General features: G+C 44.7%; 6 protein-coding genes across 7 annotated transcripts; 1 reads left to right on the top strand and 5 right to left on the bottom strand.

Moving 5' to 3' along the window:
- Positions 1-151: 151 nt before the first annotated feature.
- Positions 152-551, bottom strand: LOC117142231 (40S ribosomal protein S28). The gene has a single exon (XM_033306087.1). The coding sequence runs from the start codon at positions 442-444 to the stop codon at positions 214-216; it is 231 nt and encodes a 76-aa protein (XP_033161978.1). The 5' UTR covers positions 445-551; the 3' UTR covers positions 152-213.
- A 75-nt stretch (positions 552-626) lies between these two features.
- Positions 627-1,979, bottom strand: LOC117142221 (cytoplasmic dynein 2 light intermediate chain 1). Of its 2 annotated transcripts, XM_033306075.1 has the most exons (3): positions 1,769-1,979; positions 1,144-1,548; positions 831-1,087 (listed from the first exon to the last, which is right to left on the bottom strand). In XM_033306075.1, exons 1-3 carry the CDS (start codon positions 1,970-1,972, stop codon positions 917-919), a joined length of 780 nt encoding a protein of 259 aa, XP_033161966.1. In that variant the 5' UTR covers positions 1,973-1,979; the 3' UTR covers positions 831-916. The 2 variants fall into 2 exon arrangements, with proteins under 2 accessions (XP_033161955.1, XP_033161966.1); XM_033306064.1 differs by having other exon boundaries at positions 627-1,548.
- A 310-nt stretch (positions 1,980-2,289) lies between these two features.
- LOC117144784 (vacuolar protein sorting-associated protein 54) lies at positions 2,290-6,030 on the bottom strand. The gene is made up of 2 exons (XM_033310156.1): positions 5,565-6,030; positions 2,290-5,201 (listed from the first exon to the last, which is right to left on the bottom strand). The coding sequence occupies exons 1-2, from the start codon at positions 5,750-5,752 to the stop codon at positions 2,567-2,569; spliced, it is 2,823 nt and encodes a 940-aa protein (XP_033166047.1). The 5' UTR covers positions 5,753-6,030; the 3' UTR covers positions 2,290-2,566.
- A 381-nt stretch (positions 6,031-6,411) lies between these two features.
- On the top strand, positions 6,412-8,851 carry LOC117140893 (alpha-(1,3)-fucosyltransferase B). Its single transcript, XM_033304051.1, has 4 exons — positions 6,412-6,759; positions 7,033-7,439; positions 7,904-8,081; positions 8,143-8,851. The coding sequence occupies exons 1-4, from the start codon at positions 6,526-6,528 to the stop codon at positions 8,656-8,658; spliced, it is 1,335 nt and encodes a 444-aa protein (XP_033159942.1). The 5' UTR covers positions 6,412-6,525; the 3' UTR covers positions 8,659-8,851.
- A 135-nt stretch (positions 8,852-8,986) lies between these two features.
- LOC117140904 lies at positions 8,987-9,614 on the bottom strand. Its single transcript, XM_033304078.1, has 2 exons — positions 9,120-9,614; positions 8,987-9,065 (listed from the first exon to the last, which is right to left on the bottom strand). Exon 1 carries the CDS (start codon positions 9,523-9,525, stop codon positions 9,121-9,123), a length of 405 nt encoding a protein of 134 aa, XP_033159969.1. The 5' UTR covers positions 9,526-9,614; the 3' UTR covers positions 8,987-9,065; position 9,120.
- Positions 9,615-9,704: 90 nt separating this feature from the next.
- Positions 9,705-10,613, bottom strand: LOC117140901 (fat body protein 2). The gene is made up of 2 exons (XM_033304065.1): positions 10,290-10,613; positions 9,705-10,230 (listed from the first exon to the last, which is right to left on the bottom strand). Exons 1-2 carry the CDS (start codon positions 10,611-10,613, stop codon positions 9,784-9,786), a joined length of 771 nt encoding a protein of 256 aa, XP_033159956.1. The 3' UTR covers positions 9,705-9,783.
- Between the last annotated feature and the right edge of the window lie 455 nt (positions 10,614-11,068).

The following is an 11,068-nucleotide window of genomic DNA, read 5'->3' as shown; positions in this document are numbered from 1 at the left end:
TTGCCACCCTGTGCAATTGTGCTACCCTTAATTTAAAGTTTACCGGTTAATTGAAAAGTAGCTATTTTAAAATCGTTATAAACTGATTTTCGCAATTAGGTAATTCAAATAATACATAATAATACTTAATTTAATAGAAGATGAAAGCAGTAGTTTTTTTACTATATGGTCTTTTTTCTCCATTTTATTTAAACGGTACTCAGCAATCACCGATTAGCATATACCTTCAAAGTTGCTGTTGCTCCTGCTCGAAGATTGCCAGGTCAACTCGGTGTCCTCGAAATCCACGATATCTCCCAGGCGCACAGGTCCCTTGACTGTGCGCATGAATTGCATCTTGGGTTGATCGACCAGCTGCACACGGACTTCGGTTAGAATGCCTCGGGCTCCAATTCGATTCAGAATTTTTATGACACGAGCCTTGGAAGCGACAGGTTGGGGCATATTTTTGACTAAGGCTTAACAAGCTGTGGTAAGGAATTGATAAGTTGAATGCTGAGTTTTTTTAATTTTTACTTTTAGACCTAAAATGAGCTCCTGACACTAAAAGTACAGCTTTCTGAATATTCACAATATCTAATGACAGTTTTGTTTTGGATATATTGTAATACTTTGAGGTACACATTGCTTAATCCCAACAGCTTATTAAGTTTGAACACTTTCGAACTTTCCGCGCAGCAGGACATCCCTCATTAATCCTGCCAGTTCCTCGTTTTTCTGCGATCGCATCTCATCGATGAGGGACTCCTTGAAACCAGGGTCTTTGGCTGGATCGGTGGTTTCTTGTAGCTTCTGCTTCTCCAGCTGCAGCTGGGGTACTTCCACTCCGAATGTGGCTCCAATTCGCTCCACACTTTGGGCGCCAGTATCACCAATTTTCGACCAACTGTCCGTTCCAAACCAAATGCACAGTGGTTCATTGAAGTCCACGACATGGGAGCGGAATGGATGAGCAGGACTGCCAAATCCCAAGTGGTTGATGGTGTCCCTCAGGACCTTGGCCAGCTTGGGCATCTTCTGCGTATAGAACAGCAATGCGCCACCTATGAGGTGGGCCATCGATCGCAAGCAGCGACAGGTGTGCTTCCTGATAACAGGATCGAAACCAGAAAACACATCGTACTTCCCACCGACAATAATCACCGGAAATGGTAGTGGGTCTAATTTTTCCACATCTTTGTTTTGCTGACCCACTCGCTCCACTGTTCGTTGTTCGAGGATTTCCCTGAGCTCCGGTGTTACCTTTTCCATCATCTGCTGCGCCGTATCCCTCAGTCCCTTGTATGCGCACTCCAAGTCCGTCCAAAATCGCTGTGGCTGGGAGAGATCTAGCATTAGAACGACGGCTAGTTGCTGCAGACCATGTGTCCGCATGGGTACTTCCAGCAATTGCTCTGCATTGTCCAGGGAGCCCAGTTCCCAAACATTCATCACCTGCGGTGACTTTCCGCTGCCAATCCGTCGTCCAAAGCTGTACTCCAGTGCTAGAGTTGGACGCGTTGCGTGTTCCTCGCGATCAAAGAACTTATTAATGGCCGTCGTCTTACCCTTAAATATTAAAAAATATAATTTTTTTGATATGAAAATATTTAAAGTTGTAAAATATATAAATGGCTTGTGTGTTTTAAAGACCTATTATAAAATTAGTTTATTTCGAATTATTGTCCTCTATCTACATATATTGTTTCAGTCCTAAATTTTAGGAAGGGTATTTAGATGTTTTGAAATATAATTTTAAGTTGTTTTATAAGTTGCATCCATTGCTTACCACACACTTGCTTCCCAAGACAAGAACTGTCCGCTCTTTGGGAGTCGTTGTGGCCTCCAGTTGGCGAAGTCGCTGCTGCTCCTCCGCCAGTCGACCGGCGATGTCCTGAATGCTGGGCGTGGCAGTCTCGCCGCCTTCGTTTCTCTTTACAAACATTTTTTGAAGACGCTGGTGCAGGCTGTGAAAGATTAGCGGCAAGCGCATCGCAGGAAAAGGGAATTAACTAAACTACTGCGGTTTGTTTTGCACTTAAAACGGTTGCTACTGGCAACTGCGAGACACAGTGGCAACTCTGGTCGATATCAAACTGACCGTTAGTTTCACCCCTAAGTGGCATGCATTTGAATATACATAATAATAACTTTGGTTTTGGATTTCCTTTATTTATTGGTTGTCATCTGATTAAACATTTAAATAAAAATAATCTATAACCATTTCGATGAGAAATCCAGCTAACGATCATAATAATAAGAAAAGGAACAAGTGATTCTTTTACCACCATTGAATTGTACGCATTGACATTTGTTGATTATTTTCTGTTCTTTAATCATAAGCCTTTCACTGACTTTAAGCTTAAGTGTTAAAAAAGTACGCAACAAAAGAGATACATTTCCAATTTTCTTTTGCTATAGGGCGGAACATAAAAGTACAAGCAATGTACAGTGGCAAACAAGATAGACTGAATGGACGTGACAATCGGTATTGTATAAATAAAACAAGGATAACAAACAATGTTGACGAACTAGGCTGGGCGGTCGGAGGATTTCCGCGGCAACCATATGGAATACTTCGGAATGCTCAGTAGAGCCAGATCTCCTCCAGAATCCCGTTGTCTAGCTGCTCGGCGGGCAGGGCTTTCAGTGTGCGCAGCGTCTCCATGTAGAAGGTCAGCTCTGATGTCACCACCCCGTGCTGCGGACCCCCATTGTTGTTCACATTCAACTTGAGCAGTTGTTCCCGCAGCTTGTCTTTAAAGTTTCGATGAACAACGCCGTAGATTTCGTGTATCTGTGCCTCCGGCAGCACTCCGGCGATGGCCTCGTGAAGTTTCACCAGGTGACGCGAGATGTGACGGAATGTTTGAGAAGGTATAGGTGGTCTGGCTTCCCAGGCATCCAGTTGAGCTGCCAATCTCTCGGATACAATTCCGTGTATCTTATTCTCGATCTCCTTGATGTGACCCTGGTAGTCCCGCTCGATGGTTTCGTATCCGCTCATCGCTTGGAAATGCTCTTTAAGTTTGGGCAGTAGCCAAAGAACTAGTTGCAGTGCTCGCGAAACCAGAGCCAGGTTGGTGCTCGTTATCGTTTTTAGCCCAGCCACTCGCATTGCTCCTGCTCCGATAATCAGTTGGCAGCTTCTTGAGTTGAAGCAGCGCAGCAGGTCCACCACATTCCTGGCGTGATAGCTGGCTAACAATGGCAACCGATGAGCACTACAACCGTACTCATACAACATTCGGATGAGCATTAGGGAAGCGCTGACCAACGTGTACGGTTGTTTTCCTTCCACCAAGAGCACTGGGTTGCCTGTTCCATTGCTTATCAGATTTCCCATCTCCGGTTTGGCATAGTCCCCGGCGGCCATACGTTCGATTATTCTCTGAAACTCGTGGGGAATGTCTACTTGGCGCCAGCGCTCCTGATCCAGGAGTAAGGACAACTTCTGCTTTCGTTCAGAATGGAATCGTTGAGCGTATCGGGAGGCTTGGACTTTGAGGGCCAGCTGGAGGGGCACACTGGCCACTCCACAAATGCTCCTTGTTGTCTCGCCAAACTGATCCACAATCTCAGAGAGTTGGAAAAGCTCTTGCTCACTAGCTGAGCTCCTTTCCAGGCTCTGAGGGGACACAATGTTGGCACAACGCTCATGGCAGTAATGGCAGACGGCTTGAAGGAGTTGTTGCAATTGGTTTTTTAATTGCTCATGGTGTCCAGGACTCAAAAAGGCTTCTGAATCTATCAGATTCACTGCGTCCTGGGCTCCCACAGCTGCGTCCGCTGTTTGCTGCATTATACCGACTACAGTTTTAATTCTTTCGAGAATGGAAACCAAAGCTTGGCTGGAACGCTGGAGCAGAGCAATCCATTCGGGAAGGGTAAGCTCTAAAGCCTGCTCTCCGTGGCCCGTTAAACTGATCTCCTGATCGCTGTCACTCCGCGCCAACACCTCAATCAGCAGTTGTTTTATGATGGCTCGAATGGTGGCAATGGCTTCTTGTTGGTAAGCCTGGACAAAGGAGAAGTTCTGCTTGCGCAACAGGCCCATCACAATAGCTACGAGTTTATCCTCCTCGGCGCAAACGCTGTCGGTTTCCCGGAGGGCATCCGTTAACGGTCGATTTAGATCGGCGGCAGCATAGCGTTCGAATTCCGTGGTAAGCATTTTGTCAATAAGCTTCTCCATTTCACTAAGCTGCATAGGCAGGTGCTTAAAGCAGTGAATGCCAAGGAGTTCGGCGGAAAGTATTTCCTGCGTGGTGCCTATCAAATCCAAGGCTGCCACATAGTCCTGGGTGCCCAGTAGGAGCTGCAGCATCGGTTGCGTCTTGTGTACGGTGGCCATCAGTCGGAGTTTGTCTAGTGTGAGGTTATAGTGCTGTCTTCTTTGGGCGAAACGCAGCACTTTGAAGCTGTCTACAACCGAGTGGCTGTGGAGTTCGGCCAGAGCTGCCCTCAACTGACGTACTTGGTCTGCCGCCTGCTCCATCTCAGCCAAGATCGCATGCTGCGTGGTCATGGCATGAAAGAACGCAGCCGATTTCTGCGATACCTGTTGCGCTATTTTAACTTCCACCATGTCCAGGTAGTGACTCAGCTGTTCCTGCAGCTGACGCCCAGTTTGCTGATGACTTTCCGGACTGGAAACCGATGTTTGCATGTAATTAGGAAATACCTGCTTAAAGGTTGCCGGGTGATGAAGCTGCAGCTGCGATTTCAAAAAGATCTCGGGCACAGAACTCAAGTGTGTTGGTGTCTGACCACCACTTCCCGGTCCAGGTGCTCCTTGTGCTCCATTCTCCAGCGGTTTATCACGCTCCAGTTGCTGCTGCCGTCGCTCATGCCAACGATATCGCTTCCCTATGCTGCCCAGATACACGGAAAAATCCGCATGGGTTATATCTGGCAATCGGGGTGATGGAGGCACATGACTCCGTTCCACAAAATGCTCGCCCCACTTTTTGGTAAACAAATTGCTCTGCTTTCCTCGCGAGGGATCGTTGAGCACCGCTGGCAGGTTTTGGGCCGCCGAGTAGACTCCCCATTCGGGAGGCATTTCGCGCGTGTGCTGATTGACATGGTACTTGGCGACATGGGCGTCGTAGTCGCGATCTGAGACTCCGTCCAGTGGAAGCGAGGCACATACTCCATTGAAGCCATAGCGGCACACGAATGAGCCACCCTCCCGGGTACAGTGACGATTTCGCAGGTGACTGTAATGCGTAATGAGAGCATTTATTAAAACAGCTTTAAAAGATCTGAGTAACATTAATGATTCAATATTCTACTAAATTCCAATTGAATTTGCAACCCGTTAAATTATCTTTAAAATTACATAGTTACACAGAAAGAAGTTATATTGTTTTGCGGTCGCACTTTTGAAAAATCTCAACGTTACATCTCGTTTGTGAGTTCGTCTGTAGCTATACAATTTTAATTATTTCTACCTGTCTGTGCAATTTACCTGGCATTTATCGTTTCAACTCATACATGCATATAAAGTTAAGATAAAAATGGTATTGACTCGTAAGGCTGCTCAAAGTTCTATTACATGGAAAGATTTGGACGGCACTCACTTGACGAAGTCGCTGATGCTCTTGAAGTGCTCCCGGGTGCAGTAGTAGCAGCTCTGCCAGCTGGGCGCCACTCCTCCGGCGACTCCACCGCCACTAGCCGACGATAGCTTTCTGATACCCGAGTTCCCTGCTGCTGGTCCAGTATCAACGGACGTGGCGGCACCTCCGGCGGATCTTGTCGTGGCCATAACACATGCTCTGCGTTTAGAGTGCCGCACCGTATGGTTTCCCCGGTGGTTCACCTGCTCCCAATCGTTGACGTGTTATGTCAATGTTTGTTTTCTACCTTCGCTCGTCTGCCTTTCTTGCCAGATGTTGCATTTTGGTCGCTCCGCAATAAGTCCACTTTGGTTGGCTGTTCTCTAGCCTTGGAATGGGCACATTTCGTTCGATCTATGCGTGTTTCTGTTGCTTCTGCGGTCGCTTAATTGAGCAATTGTAAGTGGAACAATATTATGACGAAGTGCAGTGTTGTAAAACAGCGGCGGACTGGATGGCAGCTGGCCAGGGCTGGAAACGGTCAAGCGCTCGATGCTGAATAGCGCCTGAAATTTAAATATGTAAGTCATTAATTTTAACAGAAAATAAAAATAGTGGTATATGCTTAGTTTATTTAATTAATCTAATTTCAAAATCTAGAACAAAAAATATAAAAATAAAAAGAAATTTAAGTTGAATTATAATTAAAGGTTTTTAATTATATTAAACATTCATGTAAAACTCTTTTATTTTTTAAATAAAAATGTTAATTCAATTCCATGGCATACAATCGTATCGTGCAAGTCGTGTCTCTAAAATACACACGTTACCCAACACTGCATCGGAGCTAAATCAGCTGACGACTGACAGTTGAAATTGGGGCACTCGAGCGAAATTGCGGCGCACCGGCTTTTTGAATATTTTCGAAGTTGTGCAGCGGATAATTTTGATTATCTAGCTACTAAGAACTGCAAAGATAATCATGCGACTGGCACAACGTTATGGGATTGCACTGGTTGCGCTGCTTCTGGTTGGGGCGACCGTATTGTTCTTCTGGTCGGAAAATATGATGATCTTCGACAACACCCAGTTCAACAGTCCTGTGGAGCTGGTCTGGTGGTCCAGGGATATGTCCTGGAATTACGACGAGCAACGCCAGTGCGGGATTCATACTTGCCGCATCACCAACAAGCGGAGCCGCCGTCCATTAGCCCGGGTTCGTTTCAAATGCCAAAAGTCTAGATTTCTTTTTGTTTCACATCCGGCAGAAATGATAAGAATTGGATTGGGGATAATAATAATGTAGGGCTCAAATTATTTGATATACTGTGCCATTGTTCTGTGAATAATGTAAAAACATAGCTTAGACTGATTCTAACTGAGAAATGCATAGAACTACAGATAAATTCGCTTGCTTCAGTAAGACATGTAATTGTAGATTCACTGTAATTTGATATAAGAATAATGGAGTCTCTTAAATTTTTCACAGGGCGTCCTGTTTTACGGCTCAAACATAAAGACGGGAGACTTTCCCCTGCCTCGGAGCAAGCAGCAAGTCTGGGCCCTGCTGCATGAAGAATCACCAAGGAACACCCCTTTTGTGTCCAATAAAGAGTTTCTTCGCCACTTCCACTTCACATCCACGTTTAGCCGCTACAGCAACTTGCCGCTGACTACGATGTACTTGCCCAGTGGCGAGGCGCTCACCTCGAAGGATTACTACGTTACGTTTGGCGGCAAGTCGAGGTACGGATACCGTCCATCCACATCGGTGGTGTTCCTCCAAAGCGACTGCGACACGATGTCTGGAAGAGAGGACTACGTAAAGGAACTGATGAAACATCTTCCGATCGATTCCTACGGCAGCTGCCTGCGGAACAGAGATCTGCCAGAGAGGCAAGTAGGCTACTCCATTTGTGTCCTATTTATAATCGCAAACATTTTACTCACTCATAACAAACACACATACTACATCACTTGAAACACTATCCTTCTAAAATTCCTTTGCCATCATGACATCACCAAGTGCCAACGAGCTTCCGAAGATCTGTTGTGCAGAGTGCTGGGTGCAGTTGTACGGCTCCCTGCCATGTCGCCATTGCAATCCTCAAATGGGCAACGTTTCTAACCAACGAATCGCACCCAGAGAATGCTGCTGTCACCAGGGAAATCATAACAATGTACAAGAACCTACTTTCTGTGATGACGATTCAATAATGGAGTCTCAAAATAGTTCCAACTATTCTGACCAAGATAGCAGCGGAAAATGCAGATGCAATTCATGTCGAGCTGGGAAAAACTAATATTTAATTTGCAATCGAATCGTAAAAATTGTTCAATGTCTATTGATTTTGTTTTAGCTTGCAGAAGGATTACTTGAATAATCTATATTCACCGGAGTTGCTTCGTTTCCTGTCCGAATACAAGTTCATGATTGCCATTGAGAACGCTGCCTGTCCGGATTATATAACCGAAAAGTTTTGGCGTCCTTTGATAATGGGAGTAATTCCAATTTACTTTGGCTCACCCACCATAAAAGTAAGTTCATATTCCAAATATAATTTTCACAATTTCAAATTACATTCTACAAACATTGCAGGACTGGGAACCGAATAATAAATCTGCAATTTTTGTAAACGACTTTCAAAATCCTCAGGCATTGGTAAAGTATCTCAATAAGTTGGCGGATAACCAAGAGCTGTACGATTCGTACCGCCAACACAAACTAAATCGGCGCAACCCCATTTCCAACAAAAAGCTGCTCCACAACCTTGTCACGCGCCAGTACCACATGGGTGATTCATCTCCGGGAGCATCCCTCTTTGAGAAGTTCGAGTGTGCCGTGTGCTACCATGTAATCAACACGGCCAGGAACGTGAGGGCCGACTCGCGTCATTACAACTGTCCCCTGGAACCGGTGTATGCTAAGATGGAGGGTCAGAAAATTCCTCAGAATGTCGCGGATTGGCGAGCCGCGATGGAGGTAGGCCAGTGCCAAGCTAAAATACTCGATGAGTTCTTCCGTCGAAACATCGTCTTCAATGATGCTGAGTTTGATGCTGAGCTCAATCGGCGGATTGAGGGAAACAATTGCAGTAATAGTTCCAATACTTAATTTGAAAAATACGTTATGCTGTAATCATACAGATTTTGCCATGTGATAATAATGATAATAATTTACAATAAGCTGCCTTTTCTGGTATTTACAATGTAAATATACCTCACACAGGTCTTTATTTTCCTATTCAATTTAATTGAAAACTCTTGTACACAGTATAAGACAATAGCTCAATAAATATTTTTTTATATATGTTAGATATTTTATTTATAAGAGTCAATGATTCTGATGAAAGACTTAAATTTCCATTGATTCTTCTTCTGGAGGTTCCCATTTCATTCATTCATTCATTGCAAATGATTCCAATGATGGGTACTTTGTTCTCAAAAGAAGGCGCCTCTGTTACATCTTTCATCTCTACTATGCAAGGTTGGAATGCTGTTCCAATATCGTACGTCAGATGCCTAAGAATAAAAGTTTCCGCTATAATAAGTTTTAATTGCATTATAATTACTTACATTACTGAATTACAGCATTTATCGCAGCCTTTTCGAACTTTCGATTCGGTTTTCTTCCTAACCTGATCATCTCTCTTAGAATGACAGCCTTATAGAGAGAGTGTTCTGAAGACATCAATAAAATTTGTTTCTTTACAAACGGAGTGAATGGTTTTTTCGGAGACAATTTAAAGCCATTAATTAGCTTTCTGTGAGAACTATTCCTTTTCCTTTTTATTTGACTATGCCGTTTTCGAGGATTGCTTATTTTTGAGGTCGGGGCATTTGAGGTAACGTCCTCCGAGCCACAAGAATTAAGTGTGTCCTGAACCTCGTTTTGAGAAACTTTGAATAGGCATCCTTTTGTGGAAACTGCGACGCCACAGCTAATGCATCGACTTGTATATGGAAACGTATAATTCGGCATTGTTAAGTTGCAAATTTTGAACCAATACCTATATAAAAATATTTATTGGTAGTAAGACGATCTGAATGGAAACACAAATTTTGTTAGTTTTCAGTTCTACTCTCTACACGGAATCGTTATAAAATACTTGCTGATAAGAAATATTTGTAAATGGTTGCTAGATTAAACAGGAAACCAACTGCGAGGCTTAATATTTCCATATATTTTTCAAATGATTAAACATAACACACACATTTAATAATCGCTCAACTAAGCCATTTACATCTGCCAGTGCATCGTGGGCATAACCTCCTTCAGCTGGCCCATGTTGACAATCCACATGCTGCCGTTCTTCATCATCTCCATCGCGTGGATCATTTGCATGGCTGCCTCCTCGGGCATTTGCCGCTTGGCGCTCTCGATGGCCTCCACCATGGACTCGGAGTGGTGCCAGGTAACGTTGTCGCGCAGGTTCATCATCATCTCGCTGTTGGTGAGTCCGGGGCACATGGCCATGAACATGACGCCGGTCTTCTGGTAGATCATTTTGTCGCCCATGGAGCGGGTGAATCCGAGGATGCCGTGCATGGCAGCGGCGTAGACGGCAAATGCGGGCGCGGGTTCCAGGCCATAGACAGAGGACATGTTAACCACCATGCCACCCATGCCCATCTGTGTCTTGTCCATGTAGGGCATGGCCATCATGGTCGAGTGGATCATGCCAGTCTGAGGGAAGGAACTATTAGTTAAGATACCAATCAATAACTAAATTATCTATTCCTTACCAGATTCATGCCCATCGTAGTCTCCACATCCTTGTCGAGCAGGACACCCTCGCCATTGATCATCACATCAATGTGGCCCATCATTTGACCCATTTTCTTCATCGCCTGGTCGATCGACATCCTTTCCATGAGGTTCATTTGCATGAAGACCACTTTCACGGACGGATTAATGGCCTGTAGCTTCTTCATCATCTCAACGTTCTCCATGCGATGCATAATGCCCATCATCTTGATGTCCTTCTGCATCAGCTGCATCATCATCTGCCATCCAATGCCGCTGAAGCTGCCCACGTAGACAACATTCTTACCGGTCCAGTCAAACATTTTTGCTTGGGGTTAAGTATTTGGGGTTTAGGTGGCTTGGATTGTGATGTGATGAGTTACTAACTCTGTCTGATGTTAAGCTAGTAGGTGGCTGCTCTTATATAACACCACCAGATGCACCGCTTCCAGATGTCCAGCGCATTTAATATAATGACTTTATTCGAATTGCAATAACATCGCCATAATTTCGGCTATCTTCACCGGGTCAACGGGTGAAGATCAGGTCCCTGTCCATTCCTGATACTTTGAGTTGAAAAAGACGACAACAAGACCGCCACCAGCTGTTGCCAGTAGCGACCAGATAAGACAGCCATCGACGACGAGGGCGTTGGCTGGTTCATCTGATCTCCAGCCACCTGACGACATATCAATCTTTCGACTGGGTTCCTCATTATAAACTTGTAGAATTTGCCGAATACATTGTTGCAATAATTAGGAACATTTGCATCAGATTT

This window comes from Drosophila mauritiana, chromosome 2L, assembly GCF_004382145.1.
Source record: "Drosophila mauritiana strain mau12 chromosome 2L, ASM438214v1, whole genome shotgun sequence".
Lineage (NCBI taxonomy): Eukaryota > Metazoa > Arthropoda > Insecta > Diptera > Drosophilidae > Drosophila > Drosophila mauritiana.
Note: the sequence above shows the minus strand (reverse complement) of the source record. Positions and strands in the feature narration are given on the sequence as shown.

Excerpts from the sequence above, each read along its gene's own strand:
- LOC117142231 (XM_033306087.1), bottom strand. The coding sequence starts at position 444 with ATGCCCCAACCTGTCGCTTCCAAGGCTCGTGTCATAAAAATTCTGAAT.
- LOC117142221 (XM_033306064.1), bottom strand. The coding sequence starts at position 1,972 with ATGCGCTTGCCGCTAATCTTTCACAGCCTGCACCAGCGTCTTCAAAAA. Across the intron at positions 1,549-1,768 it reads TCTTGGGAAGCAAGTGTGTG|GGTAAGACGACGGCCATTAA; the intron begins GTAAGCAATGGA and ends TTAATATTTAAG.
- LOC117144784 (XM_033310156.1), bottom strand. The coding sequence starts at position 5,752 with ATGGCCACGACAAGATCCGCCGGAGGTGCCGCCACGTCCGTTGATACT. Across the intron at positions 5,202-5,564 it reads AGCATCAGCGACTTCGTCAA|TCACCTGCGAAATCGTCACT; the intron begins GTGAGTGCCGTC and ends TACGCATTACAG.
- LOC117140893 (XM_033304051.1), top strand. The coding sequence starts at position 6,526 with ATGCGACTGGCACAACGTTATGGGATTGCACTGGTTGCGCTGCTTCTG. Across the intron at positions 6,760-7,032 it reads GCCGCCGTCCATTAGCCCGG|GGCGTCCTGTTTTACGGCTC; the intron begins GTTCGTTTCAAA and ends AATTTTTCACAG. Across the intron at positions 8,082-8,142 it reads TTGGCTCACCCACCATAAAA|GACTGGGAACCGAATAATAA; the intron begins GTAAGTTCATAT and ends CAAACATTGCAG.
- LOC117140904 (XM_033304078.1), bottom strand. The coding sequence starts at position 9,525 with ATGCCGAATTATACGTTTCCATATACAAGTCGATGCATTAGCTGTGGC.
- LOC117140901 (XM_033304065.1), bottom strand. The coding sequence starts at position 10,613 with ATGTTTGACTGGACCGGTAAGAATGTTGTCTACGTGGGCAGCTTCAGC. Across the intron at positions 10,231-10,289 it reads CTACGATGGGCATGAATCTG|ACTGGCATGATCCACTCGAC; the intron begins GTAAGGAATAGA and ends TCCTTCCCTCAG.